Here is a 27,165-nt window from a genome sequence, read left to right as displayed (position 1 = left end):
TAGGGGTAGAATAAGGTTTTTCATAACTGCATCCACTTGCACTGTTCTTTGCAAAGCATGCCGATGAAGAAAGTATTTCAGTTGATAACTAGATTAGACTTCTCAGAGAATGGAAGTCCAGGTCTGAAAATGTTATGACGGTGCTGTCATTCAGTGGCACCGATTTGTTGACCCTGGCAGTAAAATGGTCCAGATTTATAAGAAGAGCCTTTAATCTCACTGTGATCACACCTCTTCCAAATAGGAGGTGTGTTGCACGTGTTGCACATGTTGCACATGTTGCACATGTTGCACGTGTGTATGATTATCAGGTGTAGCAGAAAGACCAGTCATTGCTGATCATATTAGTTAGCATAGTGGTGTTAATGAGCTCACATTTTCAGTCCAGTCGTTTTCACAAGATGCTTTATAAAAAAAATAAAATACTGTGCTTCTCTGCAGTGATTCATGCTCGCCTTTGAGTGAGTACCATATATCTCCTTCATTATTTTATCCCATTTTTTATGTCACTGTTTTCCAGTTTCCTTTTAATATCCCCCTTGATCATTGATCACACATCTCTGTCTTTTTCAACCTTCCTCTCTTTGTGCTTGTTAGTCTTTTTCTTTCCTGTGTGTGAGCCAGAGGAAAATGTGAGCAGAAAGATAGAGACTGGGAGAGGCAGAAAGGGAGAGCTAGGGGAGAATGAGGACAGTGAGAGTAATTGCAGGTGTTCAGAGCAGACAAGGCTTGGGATGTTCACTGAATTGCTAACACTGTGGAAATCACAGCATGCATTCACACAGGTACAAGGCGGTCCTGGGAGAACACACAGCCACTTTAGCCAGAACAAGAATATGTACACAGAAAAGACAGAACATGTCAGTGGTATTGGATTGGTCTCAGAAGGCAAATACAAGGATGGAGCACCTTAGCATACAGACGTGGGTTGCAACAAATCTACAGGGACAGAAGAAGCTGCAAAGGAGATCATTAGGGCAAATGTCTCTTTCTGTTTCGCTGCACATCCACAGTTTACCTGCAATCTACAAATACAAAGACACCATATGGCTACCATGAGGGTCTACAAAGGCAGTATGTGTTAGGGGAATGTGCTATTTCAAGAACAATTTGCACCTCATAATAGCAAAAAACCAATCCACACTATGTGCAGCAAATGCATGTTTTTTAAATGTGAAAAGGAACACAAAGGAAAATGGAGAGCAAGTTAAAGATTAAAAGCAGGAGCAAGAGTAAATTCACTTAAGTAGCATAGTGTGCTCCATGATTTTGAGATACTTAACCTAATGTGAATGTAGTATTTTGTAAAATGCTTCGCTTTCGCCTCCCTTACATTTCAGAGGGAATTAAAGGACGCTAAATGAACACTAAATGAACACTAAATTATCTGACAGCTATAGTTAATCGTTTCTTTCTATATCAAGTTTTTACATGCAAAAACATTAGTACTGTAAGTAATTTTTCAGTTAGTTGATTAACATTCACTGGTTCTGCCTCCTTAAGTATGAGATAATTGATCATTTTCTCTGATTTAGATCAGTGTAAACTGAATATCTTTGGGGTTTTGAATTGTTGAGGGACAAAGTAAGCTATTTCAAGACACTGGATGTTCACCGAAAGATGGGAATAATAATAATCTGCACAAATAACAAAAAAATACCTGCACACTGATATGCTAGTTCATACTCCTGTAGTTGCTGTATTTTATTAAGATGATGTAGGAAGAGCTTGTTTACTTGATTGCATGTTGTATGGACTACATGGCTACTACATGAACTACATGCCTTCTGGTTGACTGATTCTCATTAATCAATCAACCAATCAATCTAATAATATGTTAACCTCACTGTACGCTAACTGCTAAGCGAGGAATGGCACACACACACACATGTAGTGACCAGCTGGTGAACATAAAGGGGGCATTTAGCCACTAAAGAGGTAAATATTTCACAATCGTCCATATCAAATAAAAAGGTAGTAAATCAGTGTTGTGTTCACAGCTTGTTTCTGATGTCCCAAAAATCAGTTATTGGAGGTTTAAAGGGGACTTAACATGTTCTTTTGTGATTTTCTTTCATTTACATACTGTTATAATGTTGGATGTCCATTTTAATTGTAGTCAAAGTTTCAAAATTTCAAGTGGATGTAAGTTAAAATGCTTAATGAAAGTTTAAAGCTAGGGATCCAGTCTGCTCTGAATGTTTTCAAAGTTACCTCTTCTTCCTCTTTTAACATATATCGGATATGTATAGATGTATTTAGGAAGCTGAAGAAGCGAAAATGTACTACTAGGGTTTGTTTATGTAGCCTCCGGACGCAGCTTCTGGAAGCTAACCAATGAAAACAGAGTGGGCACATCTGGAGTGGGGCATTAAACAGACAAGAGGTAAAATGGCCTGTTTCAGACTGAAGCTGAACCAAGGGGCTCCATAAAGGTCCAGTACAACATAAATAAGGACTTGAATGAATTGTAAATCATGAAAGTGGAAGCTCCAGAATATAAATATTGACCTGGAAATGTACATTAAGTGTCCATTAAAGCTGCTATTTGTTGATTTTGGCACATATGAAAGGCACAGACACACATAAACAATCATAAACAACCATAAACTCACCTGCTTCTTGACAAGGCCATAGCAAACCGGGCATTCCTCACACTGGTGAGTGACTCTGTTGTGGAAGTAGTTCAACTCACATTTGTCACACTTGTAACCCACAAAGCCCTCACGACAGTGGCAGGTACCATTACTGTGACACTGCATGGAAATGGAGCCCATAGGGTCACAGTTACAGGCTGGGAGACGACAAAGGATAGAAGGAGGAGGAGCAGAGATAAACATTTAAAGAGTTAGAAATGCCTTTATGTCTGATCTCTATTAGAGGATTAAAGGATGGTTCATAGTGCAGTTGTGATGCCTGAAGAAATCAGTCCTGTACCTCTGCAACCTCGTGAGGAGAATCCAAAGAAGCCCACACGGCAAGACTCACACAGTCTCCCCTCAACTCCTGCACGACACACACACTGGCCTGTGATTGGATGACACACGATGGACGATGAGCCAATTGGACTACACTTGCACCTAAAGAAGGCAGGAAAATAATGTCTTAATAACAGGTTTGGTTTGGTAAGCTGTGCGGTTATATCTATTGAAACAAATCCACTTTGAACTGAACAGGGGGATCTCTTTACCTCTCACATCCTACACCGTGTTGGAGGTTGAAGAAGCCAACTTCACAGTAACTGCAATCCCGTCCAGTCACGTGACCGAGGCATCGGCAACTTCCAGTCTGAGGGTGGCATTCATTTACATACCCGTAGGTTCCGGCAGGACTGCAGTCGCACGCTAGAGAAAACAAAGAAAACGATTTCATTATTAGCTTTAATTTAGTACATGTAGCATACCATTAAACTTTGAAGGGTTCTTTTCTTGACTTCATCTCTGAGTGCTCGGAGGAAAATGGGAACAAAGCACCAGGGAGACTCATGGATCCTTCACTGACATCATTCTGCACAGAGGTTCAACTCAGTCAAATAAAGCTACAAAGGCAGACAGTGACCCAAAGAGTAATGAGTGTGACGTGTTCATTCTTTGATTTTCTTGTAATACTTCACTTCTATTTGGGCTTACAGATAGTAGTGAAGTATTACAGGAAAAGAGAGAATGAGCACATCACAGCTATTACTCTTTGGGTCACTGTCTGCCTTTATAGCTTAATTTTAGTGTTTCATTCACTAATACCTTTTTTAAAGTCCCAGCCAGATGACTCTCTTCTTCTTCTTTTGGGTATCTTTCTGAGCCATTTCTGTGACATTTTTTCACCCCGTTTTCAGCTTTTGCCTTTCATAACTCAAGAGTGCTACACCCCGTCATATTTGATCTCTTGAATTGATTAATCAAGTCCTTTTGAATTCAATATTTTCTGGGTTCCTGAACCCAAGGCTGTGTAAACCTTGATGGTATCGCAAATATCTTTTAGAATATCACCTAACTACAATTTGAATCTGAATCCTAACAAAGATTCTGTCATGTACATCTTGAGTGAGGGCTCAATTCAACAATTCTTAAAGAGAGGGGGGTGGGTCTCATGCACATTTCTACCTCTAAATTTTTATTCTGGGGCTCTACTGGGATATACCTCGCATAATTAACAGTTGAAAAAAATCCTTATTTATTTTATACTGGCTCTTTATGAAGCTCCTCACTTCAGCGTCAGTATGTTTTAACTTCTTTTTGTTTAAGGCCCCCCTCAAGATGAGCCCACTCTGTTCTGATTGGTTAGCTTCCAGTCATTCTGGAGGGTATGTAAATAAACAATAGTAGTAGGATTTCACCTATTTTTTTTTGTTCTTCACTTGAAATGGAAACTTCTCAAATATGTTTGTTCATGTTTGAGCCCAAATCCAAACTATGTGAGTGGACAATGCAAACAACTTTAGCTACAAAGGCTACAGAACAGACACCCATTTGTGGTTATGCATGAACAATCTGATGTCATCACAAGGAGGAAGTAAAGGTAACTTGGCAAAGCGCAGGTTGAAACTATGTCCGTTCCAACAACGTGTTAATACCATATTATTTAGTTTGTCCCAATACATACTGTAGTATGTCAAAAATACCAGGATGTCCTGCTGCATCCAGTCACATTTTGAAGTATGCAAGCCAGCATGCTTTTCTGGCTATTCTGACCCATGATCCTCTGCGCAGTGAAAGACATGTCACATTGACTGAACCACCAAGAGAGAACCGATTTTGTGCTACAGTCTGCAATGGATGTATGAGCAAGAGGTTAAAAGTTTGAGGTGTAATGTTATGAGGAAGTAGTGTGCATACTGCATGCAACAGTACATACATTGTAGGGATAGCATTATGTACTAAAAGTCAAAAAAGAAAAAGTATGTGATTTGAAAGGCAGCACTGGGCTTTTGTTTTTGACCATGTTCAATATAAAGACTATAAAAATAACAGAAAATCATAAAAAGCATGACATGTCTTCTTTACCATTGTCAGCTTTGCATGTGTCTTTCAGAAATAAAATATCTCTCTTTTCCCAATCTCAATACAATATAAACATAATATGATGTTAATTGACCAATGCTCCATGCAGCCCCTCCAGAGTTACTCACATTTGCACTTCTGGGCAGTGGTCTGGTTCAGGGCGTCACCGTAGAAACCTCGCTGGCAGTGTTGGCAGTGGTCGCCCTCTGTGTGTCCCAGGCATTTCAAACATCGCCCCGTGATGTGGTCACATATTCCCAAAGCGTTAAAGTCCACGTTGCCATTACAGTCGCATCTAACACAGGGCTGTACTGCCCCAGATCTTCCCAGTGGGTCACCATAGTAACCGTCCTCACACATCTGACAGCGGATCCCTACAAGGGGGGGAAATATGAAATAGATGTGCAGGAATTAGATGGATGACTGGGCTAGAATAATGCTAGAGGTCATCCACATGTCACTCAAGAGTCTGTTATAATTAAATTACAGAGAAAAAAATAATATCAGGTGTGCCTTAATCTCAGGTGGCATTGTAAAATGACAGAGCCATCAAATGAGCAACTCACAGTCTATCCAGTTTCAAGCTGTCTTGTGAAATTGTTCTCATCATTTTGATTTTGACATGAAGCCTGTATATACTGTGTGGTGCCATAAACATTATTTTAAATTGTCTCACCTGTCTGTCCTGTAGGGCAGTTGGTACAGACCACCTGTCCTGTATGTGCAATTTGGGCACAGCTGGTACGGTCCGGACAAGGGCAAGGTTGACAATCACCTGGTGTGCCAATCAATGCGTTGCCATAGTAACCATCCAGGCAGTGCTCACAGGTCAGCCCAGTGGTGAAGTCTGAACACTCGCACACACCTGAAACAATGAGAGGAGTTGGGTTGTTTTTTTTCACGCTCTGGGCTCAACACAAACAGACCACAGAGGATGATGTTTTCCTCATCACCAGCAGAGTGCACTGTGTCTCTGACCATGACTGCAGCCACTGCACACAAACGCTCGACTCCACAGCCCAATCCTGTAAGAAAACATTCCCCACAGCCCACCATGGAGAGCAGAAGACGACTAAATTCACCCCGACTATAATTGCTTTGGGAAATACAAGAGCCAAATGCAGTCCGAAAGACCTTCAAGAAGTAAAGCAATTCCCACACCAAGTAGGAGAGATTACCATTTCTATGAAGTCCTAAAACAAGCTGTTGTTTCAATAGCCTTATATAAACAACTCACAGCTTTAAATCACTTAAAAGGATTTGTTCATGTGCAACAGGTGTTGATATACACATATACAGTAACCACGTAAACATGTCCCTCATTCATTTTTCCTCAGTTTATTGAGTTTCATTCTTCATTAAGCCATATTTAAAACCCTGTAAATTATAGCAGTACTGGATGATATAACATGATAAGCAGAGAAAATATAGTCAGTAATGAGGAAACTGACAGTGTCTAAGTGGATGGTGCGACTGTAAAGCAGCAAAAGGATTCAAAGTTTAAACACCCGGTCCCCTGCTGCAGTTCAGTGACCTGCAGTGGCTCCAACTTCAGAGACTGAGATGATAGGACCCACATACGCCCTCAAAACCTCCTCTGTGCTTGAGGAATTTGCACAACGGCAACTTTTGAAATTAAAGCTAAAATTTGACATAATATAATGTGGCACTGAGTAAAGCTTACAGGGGACCAATAAGTAATACGTTTTAATATTGCTGGAAAACCCCAGCAAAAGAAAGGAGAAAAAAAGTGTTACTTACTAGAATACTTACAAAGTTGAATTCATCATAAAATCAGACTGAGCAGACATTCATTACATTTTAATCAACATTTATGCCTTTTACACTCTAACAGAATAATAGCTGCTTCTGTGCTGCTGAGTTTAACTTCAAGAAGATATTTAGCATTCCTGCAGCAGAGCATGATGTTTTGCTTTTAGTATGCACTGAGCGTCTGGATATCAGAGAATCTACAATAATTTGAATCATTTTTAAAATTTCAAAGTTTTTCAAAAGACTCCGGCACGCGTTGATAACAATAATTGCACTGATTTTCTAGAGAACACCAATAAGATCTTGATGCATAGCAAATAATCTGCGGGCATGCGATTTTACAGAGCCCTCATTAAAATTTCCCATCACTCCCTCGTAGCCTACAGTGTGATTCAGTGAGAAGCTCTTCGTTGTGCATTTTTAAATCAGCTCACACCACTGAATATTGGAGGAAAGAAATTCTTGCCTCTGGATATGGGGGTCACTGCAACCAATGTCTCCCATCGCTAAATAAAGCCCTGTTAACTTCAGATCTGTCAAGCATATGAAATAGAATAACGGCTGCTAAGTCTAAATTGATCACACATCCATTAGAGGGAACAATTATCCCTTTGCCTGATGAAGTGTAGGCTTCTGGTTGAAAATCATTAGGTTCTTTGGTGAGGTGAGGTGAATAATACATGACTTCCGAGCATGTAATGCCAGTCATTTAAACAAAGTATTTAGTAATAATGATTGTTCGTAGCATAAAGAAGTGAATCTTTCTTAAATTTCACAAGTCATTACAATGACACTGATGGTGTGCAGTGTCAATCCCCAATGAGCCATTGTAAATTTAATGGCAGCAGAAATGTGCTGACTTTACTGAGTGTGAAGATGACTGAGCGTGATATGAGGCAGAGGAGCCGCTGAGGGCCTCCTCGACACTATTATCATTCCACCGGCTCCTCGGAAAAAGCTAACGGCACGCATCACAAACTCAAACTGTCGATGAATGGCGGGATCGCCTTTCACATGGTATTTTTAATCACCATGCTAATCATCATTATTTCATAACATCCTTGCAGAGTAATTTTGATCAATGAATCAGTGAGCGTTCATTCAGCCTTAATGAATTGGGATTTCTGTAAGGCTCCTTGTGGCGCTGCACACTTCGAATCCTTTGACAAATCTGCACAATCCCACTATTCTGCTTTCGCCCTCTTGTATTTCTCCCCTTTTAGCTATGGAGCACTACACTTCAGCGCTCTGCTCTGCACCTCAACTCTGCTTGTCTGTTCTCTGATGGCAAAGCAATATTTCTGTATGGGAAACAAGCAGTCTGGGCTTCTTTTTTTTATTCTCCAAGAGAGCTCCTTTGTACCATTGCTCATTCTACCTGTACCTCATCCCTCCACTCTGCTTCTCCTTGTACTCACTCTCTACAGAAATAAGCACACATCCAGGACTAATGCACTTCATTAAGGAAGCCACTTGTGGAGGATAGGAATACACTGGAATACATCATTGTGTTATAGTCGTGGGTGCACAGACCTCTACTATAGAACCAATGGAAGACTGGCAGCTTTTCAATCTAGCTTTTTCCAGATTTCTCCTATTCAGTGTGTTTGTACATCTGCGTCATTCAGTGTTCACCTCAAACAAAGCGAAGAGTGGCCCTTCCAGAGATAGTGGTTATCATTGTTTGCAGTAGTTTGTAAGATTCAACACCACAATTGATGAAAAAAAAAGCAAACATCTAAAATCTAAGAAGTAATGGATTTTTAATAAGTAATTTGGTGTATAGGAAAAGATCAAAGCAGGTCTCCTACATGTCTTTCTGTGCCATCCTGGGAGGTCTTTCTGAAAGGGAAGGGCGTTGTGTGTGGTCTTTATGGATGTGTGAGCCCAGAAATACAAATAAAACAAGTATCATGGATTCGAAGCAACATGTTACTAACTCATGTTACGTTTTTCTTTGCTCCGCAGTGACAAATAATGATGGACTGAAATATAACATGCTGTTTTTTCATTTCTTTTCTGCATTGTATAAACATATGTCACCAGTGTGAGCTTTTCAAGACCTTTGTATTTTCTAGAAGGCTTGTCTCTTTAGCCCACTGGAACATTAAAAAAGCTTCAGGCCTAGGAAATCTTGTTACTAATGCATGTGAACACCCCGTTTTAATAAAGGAGAGAAGGAAACAAAACAGAAAAAGAGAGAAAATGTTGTCAGCTCTAAGGCCTTGGCTGTAGAAGTTGGGGTAAATCTGCTACAAGACTGTTTGATGGCGATGTTGCTCTTTAATTTAACACAGATATGCTGCCAGCGCCTGGTGCAGATGTGGCTTGTCAGTGCGGTCTGAATGAGTGGACTGCTGCACAGGAGAAAGGCAGGATGTTGAAGGAATATAGGAGGGGCTGTATATTCTGTCCACCCCCATATGTAATGTGTGCAATACGGATAATTGGGGGAATATGTTTTGTCATACTGCCACTGAGGAAAATACCTCTATACACAAAACATCAATTCTTGTTTGTGTATAGAGGCTGGCAGCCAAATTGTTATGGCCATGGCCTAAAAGTATCAGGGATGGGAACTCTCAGTGGTTGTAGCTCATGTTGCTGTAGACTGGGTCACTTTAACTGTCAAGGGGTTGGATAAACCATGTACTATGTATTTAACTCTGAGCAAATGTCTTTTTGCTCAGTAGATACCAAGTTGCTAAATAATTATCCTAGATTGATTATGTTTGAGTATATTGCATATTTACTTAATCCATTTTACATGGTTGACATTTTCTAAGACTTTTAAATTGCACTTGTGACGTAGCGTAAAGCAGAGACAAAGATGTTTATTTTCTGTCTGATCTTTTTACCCGTTCTAGTGGTATAGTTCTCAGGATGGCAATATTGGTTGATCAAAATATCTTAACAATAGGCTGAAATATCAGCAGTATTAGATGAATTACATTAAAATGTTGCTCTGACACTCAGGGTACCCAGATAATGAATCCCAATGTTTTTGATTGTCCACTAACTCTTCTTCTAGTGCCACCAACAGGTCCACCAACTAAAAAATATGGTACTTGTTGGATTGGCACAAATTATTCATTTTTTCCCAGATGATGTATCTCAATGACTGCTGATCTCCTTTGTTTACCGCCATGAGGCTGATATTTTATATTTTTTGAGAAATATCTCAACGGCTATTGGATGGTTGACAACTAATGTGACCCTTTCACTTTTCATTTAGTGCCATCAGGTCAGAATTTTAAAGTGTCCAATACTTTAGTTTATGACCAAACACTTGCAAAAAATAAAGACATTCTCATCCGCCAGCTGTACTTTGTGTTTAGTGCTAATTAGCAAATATTACTAAAGTATATTAAAATGTTATACTTGCCAAAGTTCAACATGTTGGCATTGTAATTGCAAGTTAGCATGCTGGTGTTGGCATTCAACTCACACTTCTGTACCTACATACAGCCTCACTGACCTGCTAGCATGACGGTAGACTTTTAAATCAGTGTTCATACTTCTGTAAGTGCCAAAAGAATGTGAACCAGGCCTTTCAACGAAGATACAAAACATATTGCAGACTAAAGTATCTTCATTTAGATTATCTGTCTCAATGTCCTTTCCCCACTGTCATCAGCAATAAGTATATTATTACATGTTATTATCATACAAAACAGAATACCAGGTGCACTTTAATTAGATCACTTTCAGGTTCAAAGACAGATAATCAAAGGCACAATTTGTGCTTTCTACTTTAGTTAACCAAGCCAAGGGAGTCATTTGATGAATTTTCTTTTCTCCTTATCAATGACATATTAATATTGAGAAATCACATACTGTATTAATTAAGATTAAATGTTTGCATTTGTATAATTTGATGTACTTGAAAGCTTCAAAAACGTGCAGTGTTTAGGACTTTAGGGGCATTCAGCAGTGAGGTTGCAGATTTCAACTAACTCTTCCCCCTCAACCTCCCCTTGTAAGCATGTAGGAGAACCTAAACTGCCACGAAATACTACAAGATCTGAAGAGGTGGATCGATGTGGATCTCAGTGATCTATTTGTGTCTATAGATCCATGCAGTGCATCAACAGAAAGACTACAGTAGGATTATTTTCCCCCAACGTATAGACTGCAGGTAAATAGGTTTTCACCATCTATTTTGCCATAATCTTTACAGCCTAGCTGTGGTCTTGCACCTATGAAGCAGCACCTAGTTAGCTGCATTCTGCCGGCCACAAGTACCTGGATGTAGCATCTTCTCCACAAATCCCAGAATAAATACGGTTTTTCTGTTCCTTGTTCTGTTTCATAACAGCATATGCTTGTGTCTCACTTTGACATTTGTGCGGGGCCAAATTTTTGAATAATGCACAGTGGTTTTGCATAGCTAAATGTCACACCCACTGCAGTCTGGTGGAGGAGGTTGGGAAACAGAAGCTTTTTTTTTAGTCTTGGTCTGTGAAGGGGAATGGACCACCAGGGGATCCTGCAGCAAAATACATTGAAGTTGGCCGGATAAAGGCCATTACCCAGAGTACCTGTCCCATTGCATCAATTAGGGTGCAGATGAAGAAATGACCAGACATGTTGCTCATACTCATTAGAATGCTCGCTTAAAATGGAGGATATTGTGAGTCAGTGTTTACCAACAAAGGTCCACCTTAGAATGAGACAGCTGAAGCCAGGGCGTGCATTTCCCAAATGCCTGTTTAAATGCCATCCTCAGCTCTCTAAGGTCATTAGTTAGAAAAATCTATGGGAGAAAGTTGAGGCAGACAAACTGATAGAGAGCGAAGCTGGCTCTAGCACTGGCTTATTCAACCCCCTAATCTCTCTGGTGGGCTGTATTTGTTGCAGGCTAAGCCCTGAGATGCCTGGTCTGTATCAGCATGATGGGATATGAGGAGAGACAGTGAGGGGAAAAGGAAGTGAGAAAGAGCAAAAAAGACAGATGTAGTCAGTTAGAATAAATCTTACCATGTAATTTCTCCTGCTGATCCTATTCAGCACGCTTTACTTATCTCCGCACAACCAGCACATTTATTTTACACAAAAATAAACAGAAAAATAAACAATGCACACACTCTGTCTGCCTGCCTTGGTTTCCAGTCACACTGTCAGAGATTACTGATTCGAAAAGGTTTCAACCTTTGCCTTGATGAAATTAGCTCAGACAAGGAAAACTTAGCACAACCACCTGGTGCATTGTCAAAATGAATGAAAATAAGTAAGTTTCCTGTAAGTAGAAGATTTTTTTTTTCACATTGTCATGGTTTGGTTTTTATTCCGTCAATTTATATAAACTATAAATAGACAGGTTTGGAGGAATATGATTTTATTTGAGATTGTTGTACAATTAAACGGACACTCCCGCAAGTGTTTTGCATTTCCATAAAGTTGGGAGACGGATTACTTTGACATTTGTGCAAGAGAGGGATTAAACAAGACTCACACTGTGAGGCTGTACTTTGTCACAGCTTTGCTTTGAGCTAAATGCTAACATCAGCATGCTGACATGCTCACAATGACAATGCAAACATGCTGATGTTTAGCAAGTATAATGTTTACCATGTTCACCATTTTAGTTTAGCATGTAAGCATCATAACATTTGCTCTATTAGACAAGTAAAAATTTAGACTTGCTAATAGTCCTAGATGAAAAGTTATGGTATGAAACGGGGAGGGGGTGGGGGGGCATGACTGGCATAACTCAACTCAGAAGAGCACCAAAGTCGGTGACAGACAATACCTGTAGGAAGTGTAATGGATATCCATTCAAAAGTCTTTGGAATATTTGAGTCTGGATTTAAGTGATTCACATATAAACTGACATCGCCAACCTTAAGGCCATAGCTCTACATGACTAAAAAGATATGATCAAAAATCAAAGCAGCAGAAGCTGAGATATCCTGACTTTGGACTACGATTCAAAAAACCCTAAATCCTACACTTCCTGTAATGCAAGGAGTTATATTTTCAATAGACCCTAACTGCCTGTTAAAAATCCCTTGTCTTTCAAACTTTACGCTTCCAGTATGTAACTCAGGCTCTCCGGTAAAAGTATATTTTCCCCAAGCCTAACACTGTCACTTGGGTTATTTCCCTCATATTTAAAAAAGTTCATTTATAGCCTCATATGACATAATACAGCTATTTTCACAGATTGAGTCGTACTTCCTGTGTGTAGTTGTTCAGGCACCAACAACCTCCCTCAGAAGGAATTGCTCTCTGAAGTTGTAGTATAGGTATGTGGTCCACCATTAAGCAGTAATAGAGGTCTATTAGGGACTGTGGCAAATAAAGGAGCACTAAATGCTCCATATCCAGCAGAGACTACAGTGTCGAGAGCATCACGTGTTTCCTCTGTTTAGGTGATTAATGAGCACTCCTCTACAGTGTGGGCTGCAGTGAAAATTGAGTGTCTCCATTACAACCATCTCTCTCTTTCCTCAAAACCCTCACTTAAGCTAATAAATTATTGCCTCTACCCAATTTTATGGATGGTGTGTGCGGAATTAAGACATGGAGTGTACATATTTAGAGATGTGTGTGTACATATTATATAGAATTATCCAGTGAAGTGGGAGTATGTCCAAAACTGTGTAAACTCATGCACACACACATTGTTTTGTGTATCTGAAGGACATATGTTTGACTTCATCAGCCCCCCAGCACCATGGCTCGACAGAAATTGCAATTTGCTCGTTCCACCACAAATATTAACATTTCCAATCTGTTGTGTTGCGCTACAGCAAACAGAACCGACACGACTCAGAGAGTGTTAATAAATCATGATTATGAAGCACCATTGGCTGCAGCTTCCCTCGGCAGCCAGTGAATAAACTCCATCCCAGTCCTGTCTGTGGGCACACCCTGCATGATGATACAAGTCGTTAGGTAATTATACAGCAATTAAGATTCTGATAGGAGAAACAGCAGGTTGGTCTGCCCTCCTGGTGACAAATGATGAACAGGGTGTCTCTAATCGACTTACTTTGATAGTTCCCCTTGACCTGAACTTATAGATTTATGGAGAGCTTCTGCTGCTTGTTTGCTTCTTTTTTATTAAAGACAAGCCGGCAGGCCTTCAGAAAACGATGATGAGCCGTCATCATCCATTTGAAATAGAAAGGCTTATTTTTACTAGCATCCTTTCCTAATATTCGGCTAATGCTATTTAACCCAAGAACTTTATGCCAAAGGACACAACACCCGAGGGATTTTTGATCCATGACTCAGAGGACACATCTTATTCCATATTTAACACTCTTTCATCATTTGCGTGGCACTTGTGTCATGTGAATATTTTTAAAAATACTGAAAAGAGTATGCGTGTGTGTGTGTGTGTGTGTGTGTGTGTGTGTGTGTGTGTGCGTATGTGTATGTGTGTATACTAAAACAGACTAAGACTCTACAGCTATAAGAACATGCTCACAGTGACAGTGTTAACAAGCTGATGCTAAGCATGAGTAATCTTTACCATAATCGCCATCTTAGTTCAGTGTCTAAGCATACTAACAAATTGCTTATTAGCATTAAACACAAAGTACAGTACAGTATTAATTAATCATATTTTAGATTTGGAAGTATTTAATCACAAAATAAAGGATTGGACAAATATGGGAAGTCTAAGGATCAAGGTTCATCCAAGAGAGGTTAATGAATGTGTCTTCCAAATTTTATCCATCCCATAGTTGTTAAGGCATTTCATTTAAAATCACAAATGTGTACCTCATGGCAGAACTCAATGAAAAGTCAGGAGCTCATCTGGGAACCATGAATGTCTTAAAAAAATGGTGCCAACTCATTAAGTAGATGCTGAGGTAGTTAGTAGACTTTGACCTGCTGGTGGTGCTTATGGAGAAGTGCGGGAGTCACCAAAGTCAATACGATCCATCCGCTGAGGACCACACATGTCTGCACAAAATTTAATGACAAGCCATCTAATAGTTGTTGAGAAAGGTCAGCCTGGTCTAAAGTGGACAAATCAACCAACAGACCTAGAGCCATGCCAGTAACATGACTATAAATCGTCATAGTCTGTGGGGAATTCTTAGAGGTTGACTAAATGGTGCTAAATAGTGCCAAGTTCAACCTGCTGTGTGTAAACCAAACCCACTTTGATGTTAAACAGTTTCAAACAGGTTCATTAATAAATAATGAGGTTTTCCTTCTAACAACTCAGAACACAAGCACATTTGTGTTCAGACTGCACAGAGATCTATCCTCTGTCCTCTGACACTTTAAATCTTTATAAAGAACACACACTTTTCTGTTTTTATTCAGGTTCTCACCACTTTTTCCACTTGCACCCAATCCTGTTCTACATAATAGCACTTATAAATGACATGCCGCATGAAAGAACAGTGTGATATTAACACAAAGTAAAGCTATCAGGAAGATACACAGTGCGAGGAGGTGAGGATGCTGAAAACAAAGGCAAGATTACTGGAGAGAGCAGGTGCATTCCTAGTTAAGAAGGAAGCAGAAGATAGGCTGACTAGTGAGTCAGGGGAACAAGAGGAACGCAGATAGAGGGAGCAGGGAGAACAAGAGTGTGTGTGTGTGTGTGTGTGTGTGTGTGTGTGTGTGTGTGTGTGTGTGTGTGTGTGTGTGTGTGTGTGTGTGAGAGAGATAGAGAGAGAGAGAGAGAGAGAGAGAGAGAGAGAGAGAGAGAGAGAGAGAGAGAGAGAGAGAGAGAGAGAGAGAGAGAGAGAGAGAGAGAGAGAGAGAGAGAGAAAGACATCCAGATTGAGAAGAGACATAAGAGACACAGGAAATCTGCAAGCAAATTAGACATCATTAGCCAAGAGGCGGTTAACAAGTCTAATTAGCAGGGAGGCAGCTATACCAGACTTGCTTCCGGACCTCAGACACACACACACACACACACACACACACACACACACACACACACACACACACACACACACACACACACACACACACACACACACACACACACACACACACACACACACACATTGTCATAAAAACACACACTGCCACAAACACAACAGACACTCACAGCCAAAGCTTCAGGCATCTCCTAACTAGGTCAGATCTCTGAGACTTTAAGTCTGAGGGTAGGAGGGAATGATAGAGAGAGAGATGGAGGAAAGATAAAAGATGGAAGGAGGAACTTTGGATGGGATAGTTGTCTCCTTTTGGGTGAGATGTAGAGAGTAGCTGAAAGCTGCGAGAATGAGAAGACTCGGGGAGAAAAAGAAAGAGTGCATATAGTATGCACTTACTAACACATGAATAAATAACTGCATAGAGGTTGACTTGTTTATACACCCAACAGCTGCTGTTTTACTTCTGTCATTTATGGGACGTTGCGTTTAGGATATGAATCTGAAAAAGTACTGCCACTGCTGTTATTATCTCCCATAAAAAAGTCAGTGCATTAAACACACACACTTCCAGTTTAGTTGTTATTACAAAGATTAGTTGTGTGAAATGAGGATATTGCTGTATTAGTACAGCCATCCAGTTCTCAGTTTGAGTGATAGCTTGCCAGTCCTCCTGAGGGATGGCTGAGTTATATTCCCTTGAAGAGATGATGACTGAATATCAGTTCTAGAAAGACAGAAAAATGCTTCAGTCGAACAGCCTGCATCTCTTTCTGTTCCCTCTGCTCTCTCAGAGGCACAGTGGCAGAAAATATTTTCTCAACAACCTCTGATGATCCCTCATCTCATGTAACACTGGCTGGTTCAGAGGAACGGCTTCATCTCCAAACTATCGCCTTGGATCAGTTTTATGTTACACTATAATGTTGAGTTTAACAATGAGCAAAGAATGTTTCCATAGCCAGAACAATGACTTGGTCCTAGAAGTTTTTTTTATTTATTTTTTTAACAATCTGTAGCATCTTAAGGGAAACTTCACGCTTGCACTGTTTAGTCTGATTGAATCTGACTCTTTCGTATTCCCCCTTGGTGCGATTTGTTTGGGCAAGTCTGAACACAGCAATCATACTCAGGTGCAGTCAGGGGTGTAGCACCAAATTCTGGGCCCCCATACATAAGCCTCCTGAAGGGCCCCACACCTCACCCTAGACCCACCCCCGCCGACCCCCAAACACACACACTGTAGTCTACCCTTAAGTTGTTTTACTGTGGTTTGTGAATTGTGTTATTTTCAGTTTGAGCTCTCAGTATTGGAGATCGCACGGCCTATTAATGACCCCCAAAGTAGACTATAACACAACTGTTATAATTTACTTCCTAGGTTACTTCAAAAAATTGCTAAGGCTACTTTATAATAATATACAACCACACAAGACTCACCAGTCAGTCAGATTTTACTTTCAAAAGAAATGTAAACCGGTTTCCATAATGCCACACATGGCTTAACATTGCTGTGATGTGATAATGTTAAACTCTGGATCCTTAATAAACAATAAACAGCAACAAACAAAACATGACTCACTAGTCATTATGACCTCCACTCAAGTCTGCTGTAGAGGATAATGGAGTAGCTGATCCACTTTCTGCCACTGTTTCTGACAGGGACTTTTGATTGAAAAGCTAAGATTTAGATCTGCTAATGGGTAATGGACATTTGCTGTATTATGTGCTAGGTTACTGCACATAAACTAGATTTTTAAATTATTATCAGCATCAATATCATCAATAATAACTGCTAAGCATGTTTTAAAATGAGTAGGCTGCTGTAATAGTTACAAATAGCATTTTATAATAACTGTTATAAGTCTATTTAGCCTTCACCTAAGAGGGCTATTGATTTTGTTGCGCTTGGATGTGTTAATGGGTTGTCTCCATTCAAAGCAGTCTCACGCATTTCAAGCAGTTCACACACTCTCACGCCACACCTGACACCCCCCCCCCCCCCCCCCCCCCCCCCCCCCCCCCACACACACACACACACACACAGGGCCCCCCTGTGCTTGGGGCCCTTGTACACCATTCCAATTTCTCCCCCCACTACGACGCCCGTGGGTGCAGTCCTAAACATCAATACCAAGTCCCATTATGGATGTAGTCTCAGTCTGGTCTTTGTTTGTAGTAGAAATGTGATCTGACCTTAATCTGACCCAAACACTAAACCAGGTGTGCTTTGCATACTGGGATGCAAATACGCAAAATCAACAATGAATTGAGGACCTTCTTCCTGTGTTTATGTCTCACTCATGTCCCAGATGAATCTGGACATTTAGCAGAGTGGACATTCACATGTTGCTTGTAGTGATGAATTGCTTGCATTTTTCTCTGTGAGAAAAGAAAGTGAAACAAGGGAAAAGTGCACCAAGTTGACCAACTCGTCCACTGAGGACCAGAGCAAACAAACCATAGGTTTAAAAATGCCATAAGATTTTTACATAATGCAATAAATAAAATGAAACATGATGATTGTGATTTATTCTCCCTCTTAAAAGAATACTATAGTGATGAATTATTGTACTTGCATAAAGTTGAGGCAGATAATAAATTAAATGTCACAGCTGATGCAGCTGAGGCAGGGATTTTCTGACTTTAAGTCCTTATAGGTCAATCTCCAAAAATGCTGAATCCTATGCACTTTGGATTATTCAACTTGTAAGCCATCTTTCATTATGCAGCGTTTTTGTCATACAGGATGGATGGCAGATATGGGAAAGATTCCTCTGTTTATGAATTGTGAGAAGTCAAGTCATTGGACAACTCAACATGATCACAGAGTTTCTTGCTTGTAATTAGAAGTCGGAAACTGTTAATTACAATTACACCAATATGACATAAATATGGGTTCAGACACTCCCTAAGTTGCGAATGCCTACTTCTTCCAAACTTCAAGCCCCCAGTTCATAAGGCAGGTTGTCTGGAACATATTTGTAGTCTCCAAGCCTAAACAGAGATACTCAAGTTATCTTCTCAAACTTGACAAAGCTCCTCCAAAGCCACAGAAGACTTTATACAGCTGTTTTCACAGGCTGTATACTACACCCTGTGACTAGTAAAAACTGGTGGGGTTCCCACTTAAGAATAAAATGTTCTGCACATAATTTATGAATACACTTTTTTCAAGCCTTTTAGACTTTTCTACTTCAGCAGGAGTCACTCAAACTTAAACATTGCTGATTGGTTGTCAGTGAAGCCAGCGACACACAAATCATCATGCCTTCCTGACATAGTTATGTGTGTGCTGAGTATACTGTAAGTGTTTCACCTATTACCTGTCTCTGGATGACAGGTTCCATGGTGATGGCATTTGCACGGCACGCATGTTGAGAAAGGCCCTCCGCCAGGGATTTCCCTGGTGAATCCACTAGCACACTGCTCACAAAACTGGCCTGTAAAACCTGGGGGACAGTCACAAAATTCCACCCATGGGGCAGACGGGCTTGCTGGTCCAGAGGAGCTGAAAGCTGAGGTCAGACTTACTCCTGCGAGCTGCGATGTGTCTGGAGGGAAAGGAAGGGAGAAGATTAGAACAGCGCTTTGTCATAAAAATGATGTACACAAAGGTCAGTAGTAAAGTGATAATTGTTGCCTCAGAGGTGTATTGAAGTGTTTGAGGCACATGCTTTTCTCTGGCATGCAGTACATGTATATGTTTGTGTGTGTTTGTGTATGCGTGTATGTGTGTGTGTGTGTTTGTGTGTGTGTGTGTGTGTGTGTGTGTGTGTGTGTGTGTGTGTGTGTGTCTGTGTGTGGTGCTCTGTATCTCATTAAGAAGTTGGTTATTAGCATTTGTTGCAGTGCTGTCCCTCCCTCCCTGTCTCATTACAGGTTCTGGCCTGTGTTTACAGTTTACACTCTGACATGCACTCACACACACACACACACACACACACACACACACACACACACACACACACACACACACACACACACACACACACACACACACACACACACACACACACACACACACACACACACACACACACATACGCAATAACAGATTCATCCACCCACGAGCTCGTAAATGCCACACTTAATGCTCACTTGCACACGCACGCGTGCACACATGCGCCCACACACGTACGTACACTCGTCACCGAGGGAATCTTTGATATAGCAAATGAATAAATCACTGCAGCAGAGCAAGACGAGAAGAAAAGGAGACAGGAGACTCGGTGGAGGTATGTCAGACGTGCAGTTCCTGTGGGGTTTCAAGATCCCTCTCTCCTCTCATGAATAGTGATGGAAGCAGGCCATCCTGAACCGAATCCCTTTCACCCTCTCAAATCCACAGCTATCGAACACAAAACTACTTTTGTTCCTGGTTCATTACTATGTCTGCTCTCATTGAAGATACATGCTTCAGATAGCTAGATAGACAGATAGACAGATAGACAGATAGATAGATAGATAGATAGACAGATAGATAGATAGATAGATAGATAGATAGATAGATAGATAGATAGATAGATAGATAGATAGATAGATAGATAGATAGATAGATAGATAGATAGATAGATAGACAGATAGATAGATAGATAGATAGATAGATAGATAGATAGGGTACAGGTTTGAGCATGTAGCTTTGTAAGATCAAAACTAAACCAAGTGTGAGTGAGCAGCTGCATAATGAGGGAAATCTGAGTGGAAGAAACAGTGAGGGATGAGAAAGTGGAAGAACCAGAGAGAAGGATGGACCCTGACTTCTAACAAGTTATGATCCAGCCATTCCATCAGCGGTGTTGAAACCCAGTACATTTGCATCTCTGAGGGATAATCAGTAGGCATGCCTGTCCTCCTCCCCCATGACTTGCCTTAGCCTCTACCCTTTACTCCCTTTTACCTCCTGAATTTTACTGGCTAATTCAATGGGGGGGAAATGTGCAATTAAAACAGTTTTCAGACACTAAACCCTATATTTCAGTTAATTAAAAGACACTTAATTTCAAGTCATGCTTTGCAAGCTCTCTCCATCAATCCTTTCTGCAAGAGGACTGTCAGAACAGTTGAAATTTTAATTCCTTTCAATGGCTTACTGTAGCCCCAAGGACTGTGGCAATTTGCGTCGCATTGGGTACCTGTACATTAAGCCATTAGACTATTGATTTCTCATAATCTTCCAATATACTGTAGGTATGCTTTCTGTTCAAAACTCAATTTTTGAAGCAGAGAAAATGAAAGGCCTTTACTGTGGCTTCTGTCAAAGCGTACCTTTATAGTCTAAAGACAATACTGTCATTAAAATAATACGGTTCTGTTATGAGAGACTCTCTGTGGTGCAGAGAGAAATTTAAAGAGTAAGGGAGAATGTGAGAGGGAGACAGGAGAAAGATGAGAGGGAAGCTTTATGGGATTTTGATATTAAAGTTTGCAGTGCAGCCTGCAGCAATAAGGCACTTCTAACACTGTTTGAGAATGAGTTTGAGGCCTAACACAAATCATTAACAGAGTTCCCCCCCCCCCCTTCCGTGATGTGTAATAGATGCAGTATAAACTGTGTGCTTGACTTTGTTTGCACGTTCATGGGGGTGGATGGCTACAGGAAACAGTTTGATGGAATATGCATGACTGCACTACTGTCTCTGTGTGCACAAACTTCTGTGCCAGTCTTTCTGCATGCCCAAGTGCATGTGGAACCACACGAGAGACTGTGTCACAACGCCTGCACTCAGCAACTAATTAAAATGGTGTAAGTAAGTGTGAGAGAGCTGGTGATTTTGGCCAGCTGTTCTGTCTTCTTGGCGCTCTAATCTGCCGTAATGCCTCTCAGATCCTCCCTGAACTTTACAATACAGACTATTAGATAGAGAGAGGGGAAGGATATGATACAAATAAAAGGAGGATTTCAAGAACTAGTTACCAACATCTGGGAATAAATGTCCCGTTTTTCGCAGTGCCAGATTTGGAACAGTTGAACTACTCCCTGAATACTAACACTGACATGGTTTTAGCAACTATCTTTGGTGCGGATTTAACAATTTATACTGCTGTGTGATGCAAAATGTATTTTTCATTCGTAAAAATGCGAAAGTTTTGGAATCCTTCACATAAATTTCACTGGTATTAGGTTTTAAATTGTCAATATGTCACTGTGCACTCTGCAAAAGTCAGTAATATTGCATTAGCTTGTTTTTCAGTGCAATGCAATCTGCAATATGAATGAAAAAAAAACACAGTAGAGCATTGAGAAATTAATAGCAGTGTGGAGTTTCTGTACACATACACACACTTACAGTCGTGTCCTCCTGCATTGCTGATTCTGATGGCTGTCAGGTTGTAAAGGAGACGATGGAACTCAAAGGCAGACAACTGAGGTTTAAATCTCATCTCATTTTCATGAAGCCTGAAAAAACAGAAGACAAAAAAACAACACTTTTTTTTCTCTGTAATGTATTCAGGTCCTAACAAACTATGATTAAACACCAAATATGTTTTTAATCACATTTTAGAGGTACAAAAGCTTGAACTTGGTGGTTGTAAAAGCATAACTTAGCATAACTAAGAGGATAACAAATGCCCTGCCACATATGTGCTTGACATTTAAAGCAATCTGCAGCTCTATCAGAACACACACACACAGTGCAAAGAAAAAATGCAAATGTGCTGATTTCAGCACATATTCAGGGTCTTGGTCATTGAGCTCCTCCATCTGCTGAAGGATGATCTGCAAAGACTGCACAGCTGACATCTGCCTGTTTTACTCCAGGTATCGCGCACTCTTTTCATCTTGATGACAGGTGCTGTGTCAGCTCAACACGGGTGATGTTGTGTTACAAAAATTTCCCCCACTTGAAGGTCCCAAAGGCAACAAGCAGCAGCATGAAGGAATATATTCACATACACTTCATGGACATTTGTAGAAAATGCAAATCGTTAATAAGTACTTGTATTTCTGACTTTTTAATAAGCCGTCAAGTCCACACTTACAAATGTTAATAAGGTGCTAATGAATGGATTCTCGGCCAGGTACTCTGCACCCTTTTCCAGATGGTTAGGGTTACATGGTCCATTAGGTTTTTCCTGATGAATTAGCAATTAACGACCAGGGACATACTAAGCTATTTGATGGATTGTCATGGAATTCTCTACAAATATTTATGATCCTCAGAGGATCAATCTTAATGACTCAGATGACTATTCCTCTAGTTTTCACTTATCCAATTAAATATTTCAACATCTAATAGATGGATTGGCACAAAATTGCCATTTAACTTTATCTAACTGCATCATCGGGTCAAAATGTGTCCAATATTTTATTTGATACCAAATACCTGAAAAACTAATAAAATTCACGTCAGCCTACTTTTTTTGAAGACAAAAAAATTGCATACCCACAATTTAGACACTCAAATAAAATGGTTGGCAGAAAATATTGTGCACAAGGGAGTGATTTCAGATATAGCCATGGTAAAGACTATACCTGTCAAACATCATCATGTTAGCATTGTCATTGTGAGCATATTTGGTTTATGTTTGCAATTAGCCCAAAGCTCTTGTTTAACAGTTAATAAAGGCATGCATTATAACTAGAAAACCTCTTTTATAAAGGGCACCTTTTCAGTAAGTGATATTGTATAATTATAATATGTGAAATTCTGGTTATAGGCAAGAACCGTAAAAGAATAAAGTGCAAAACCTTTAGTTTGTTGACTGTATCAGACTAAGTTGAGCTTTTTGTGCATGAGTGTTCATTGGCCTCTGTGCAATTGGGTCAACTGATCTCAGCATGACACTGACTCAGTCTTAAAATGGTTTATTTTGCATGACCTATGTCTGAGCATTAACATTTACAACTGAGCAAATGTCTGTGTGTGTATGTATATGCGCGTGTGTGCGCATTCCAGGCTTGCCACACAGGCTCTCCATTGATGCGGCGGGTCCTTGTTCCCTGGCCTGACATGTAGGCACAGTAATAAAGAGAGGCAATTACAAACTGGGCTTCAAAGCCATGGTAATGGAGCTGGACATACAGTGATAAGCAGAGTGTGCATGAAAGTGAACAAACTCCCAGTCATGCTTTCCCTATGGAGCGTCAGTGTCCCTTTTAATCAGCACCAAGCAGAGCGCAGAGAGCCACACTGTAATTAAGCCTGCTCCACTGAGGATGAGAGGAGATCATCGGGAGAGAAAAGCCCAAAAGAACGCTGGACACACGCACGCACGCACACACACACACACACACACACACACACACACACACACACACACACACACACACACACACACACACACACACCCTTAGAGCAAACACAGAGATAGAGATACAAGGTGAGCGAGACTACAAGACATAAATGGTATGTGAGGTACAGTAAAAGAGAAGGGGACAAATGATAAGGTATTGCATGTAGGTGGTTGCAAATAAAGATTAGCTACACAATTAAAACATGTATGTGTTAGCATATTCTAATGGCATATTCTAGCGTGCCAATCTGTCCCCGAAAAAGAAAACATTTTAATCAGAGTGCCCATAAATAAATCATAGGTTTACCCACGCACAGAGTTACCATGTTACTCGTTGATTTGCTCAGACACGTATAGCAAAAAAAGAAAGAAAAAAAAAGAAATCATTTTGGCAGCAAAGTCTGCTTTCTGTTCAATAGATTTAGCTGGTCCTGATCTATGATCAAAGTCAGTGACATTTCAAAACATGACAGAAATGAGCTTGGTGCCAGATGGACCACATGCTAGTAGTTTCTATGCTGCAAATTGACTCTTACCTGTTAAAGGCATTCATATAAGCAGTTTCCTGAAACTCTTCTTTTGGCGGTTCAAATAGTGAACAGTTGATCAACACTGAGTATATATATGTTTATCAGACGATTGGTAAAAGTGGATGGGCATCAGAGGGAGTTCCTTATGGTATGAATATTATGCATACATGCTTGAGATGTACACATGCTATACAGTACTGTTACAAGTGAGTCAATAAATATCCACGCCTATTGATTTCAAAGGAATGGAAAGTGAACAAGGGAACATCATAGAGAGGAGAACAGGCTACCTTATATAAGCTATTCACCTTCTCCTCTCATCAATCCCTGTCTGCTGAAATCCCTCTGTTTCCATATAATTTCATCAGATTTTGAAACAATCTTTGCACTAGGTGAAAACACACTACCACGTAAAGGGGTTAACATACAGTATTTATCCAGTTATGAACATAGATGCTATCAGTCAAGAAGGATGTAGAGAGTGTGTGTTTCTAGTTGTGTTTATATAAGCTTCTGACATGCTTGGACATACTACATTTTGATTTAGCAAATAATTATTTTTTACGCCTAAGTTGAGTCTGGCTCTTGTAAATCACACTGCCAGATGGATACATGAATCACTGTGTTTGTGTGCAAGCTGAAACTTGCACAAATAATCAATACGTTTGCATGTGTGAGTGTGACACGGAGAAGCAGAAAGAGACACAGAGAGTATGAAGGACTGATGCAGTGAGGTGCATCTGTGCATGTACCTGAGAAATATAATGAGATCTGTGGAGAACTTCTCCAGAGAGGAGCACTTAATGACAATCTCTGTCCCCCAAGCTCCAATGCATTTCAGAGAGGGAACCAAAGAGCTCCTTTGGCTAGGGCTCTTGGTGCTGGGGGGAAACTCATTACTGGTGCTCAGTCACCAGAGAGAGCCATGAAGAGGGTACAAAGCTGTGTCCCTGACGGAGCAGGCAATGAAGTACTATGGAGCAGACAATGAAGGTGTGCTCTCCTGGACTCAAAGACCAGGAAGAAAATGTGCCTCTGTCTCTTAATTTCAAGAGGAACCAAACTTGTATTGCATCCAATAGCTACTAATCAACTTGTAAAATCATATATCATTAAATTATCAATCATATATCATCATGAAGTTGGCCTCAAGTGGTCAGAAGTACATATATACAATCCAGGTTGGATAACAGATCTTGAGCCCTTGTCTCAAAATCAGCCTCAAGGATAAGGATCCAGGACAAACAGTGACTTCATGCCTGGCTTCCATTATTTCTACACTGCAGTATCCATTTCTCTTGTCCAGTTTAAATGACACCTGTGACTGATGACCACCTTAGTGGAAATACAGTAACAGGTAAATAAAATATGGATGCATAATATTTCCAGATTATGAGTTAAAGAGTCTTGCACTGAATGGTCTGTCAAACAGTTGACTAGCACAAAATATGGTGTGAGATGTCCCCTAAATTCCTCTGACAACCTTTGAAAACACTGTCAGTTCAGTATGGGCAGAATGGGGCATCTTTCAAATAACTGAACCTACAGCTCTACTATTTGTGATATTAGCAGGAGTTGTGTGGAGATACTTCTTTTTCTACCCATCTGCCCTGTACTTCTGTGTAGGATGTGATTCGTTCTCTGTACAGACCGAATGGTACCAAACCTGGCAACCTCACTGTGATGATTAGACTTCTGCATCTAGACTACGCCCAGCTGTTGCTCAGTAAGAAGAAGCTCATAACTTCCCTTAAAACCACAAACCGCCCAAATTTGAGTTATCACAGTTTTATTGCAACATTTCAGATGGTTTCAATATTTGTTCTTTTGCATAAAAAAACACATAAACTAGACAGGATACAGGGAGTTAACGTGTATGTAATAAAGCAACTTTATGTACAAAGTCAGAGAGTGACTGATACACTGACAGGTTCAACCATCATATCCTGCCTCTCTTTCCCATCACCTGAGGCTCCATTTGAAGAATGCTCCTTTACTTTTACCCACATCACTAAAACCAATTTCAACAAAACTGATCTATCCTTTGTCAAATTCTATTTTCCATCACCTTCGACAATAGTATACTGACCCCTGCCCAACCTGGCCTGCTGTGTTATTCTAGACAACCAACTTCTGAGTGAAGCATTCACTGCAACCATAACTCGATCTTGCAGGTTTGCACTTTTCCAGCATCCATCAAGTCAGACCTTTCCTCACTGAGGAGTCTGGCCAGCTCTTTGCTCATACTTTAATCATCTCCCACCTGACCTTGTACATCTTCCCTCCTAGCAAAAGTACAACTTTTCCAGAGTGCTGTAACACACTGTACAGTACCTTTTCTTCAACATCTTCAAAACTAAACCAATCGCTGCTTTTTTTAGATGCCTTTCAGCAGCAGCTGACAGCCAGCTGCCCATTGTTACCGAGACTGTAAGGGTGTGATCCCTCAAGTATGTGGGGGCTCAACAGGACTGTTTTGAGCTAATGGACTGGAACATTTTCTGTGGATCACACAGAGAGGACAATGCAGGGCTCCCTGGCTGCATAACGTCAATTTCCACGTGGACCCCTCAATTCCATTAAATAGTTTGCTGTTTTCTGTTCGGTTCACTCAACAACAAAGAAAGAAGAAACAAATCATGGAAAACAAAGAAAATTAAATCCCTTCTTTGGGAAGAAGAGGGCTTCCAGGGCTGGCTACAGGGAGGAAGTTAAGTTGGTCTGTGGGTGCTGAGGAGGAGAATTAAAGATAGAAACACAGGAGCAGGA

General features: G+C 40.4%; 1 protein-coding gene across 1 annotated transcript in view; it reads right to left on the bottom strand.

The window, feature by feature from the left end:
* lamc3 (laminin, gamma 3) overlaps positions 1-27,165 on the bottom strand; it is a 111,333-nt gene that overhangs the window by 10,244 nt on the left and 73,924 nt on the right. Inside the window, exons 11-17 of the mRNA XM_062434478.1 lie at positions 21,919-22,028; positions 18,955-19,182; positions 5,674-5,862; positions 5,126-5,371; positions 3,191-3,344; positions 2,938-3,080; positions 2,616-2,794 (exon numbers count right to left, since the gene is read on the bottom strand). Coding sequence (XP_062290462.1) covers positions 2,616-2,794; positions 2,938-3,080; positions 3,191-3,344; positions 5,126-5,371; positions 5,674-5,862; positions 18,955-19,182; positions 21,919-22,028 — 1,249 coding nt within the window. The remainder of the gene's footprint in view (positions 1-2,615; positions 2,795-2,937; positions 3,081-3,190; positions 3,345-5,125; positions 5,372-5,673; positions 5,863-18,954; positions 19,183-21,918; positions 22,029-27,165) is intronic.

Source organism: Scomber scombrus, chromosome 15, assembly GCF_963691925.1.
Source record: "Scomber scombrus chromosome 15, fScoSco1.1, whole genome shotgun sequence".
NCBI lineage: Eukaryota > Metazoa > Chordata > Actinopteri > Scombriformes > Scombridae > Scomber > Scomber scombrus.
Note: the sequence above shows the minus strand (reverse complement) of the source record. Positions and strands in the feature narration are given on the sequence as shown.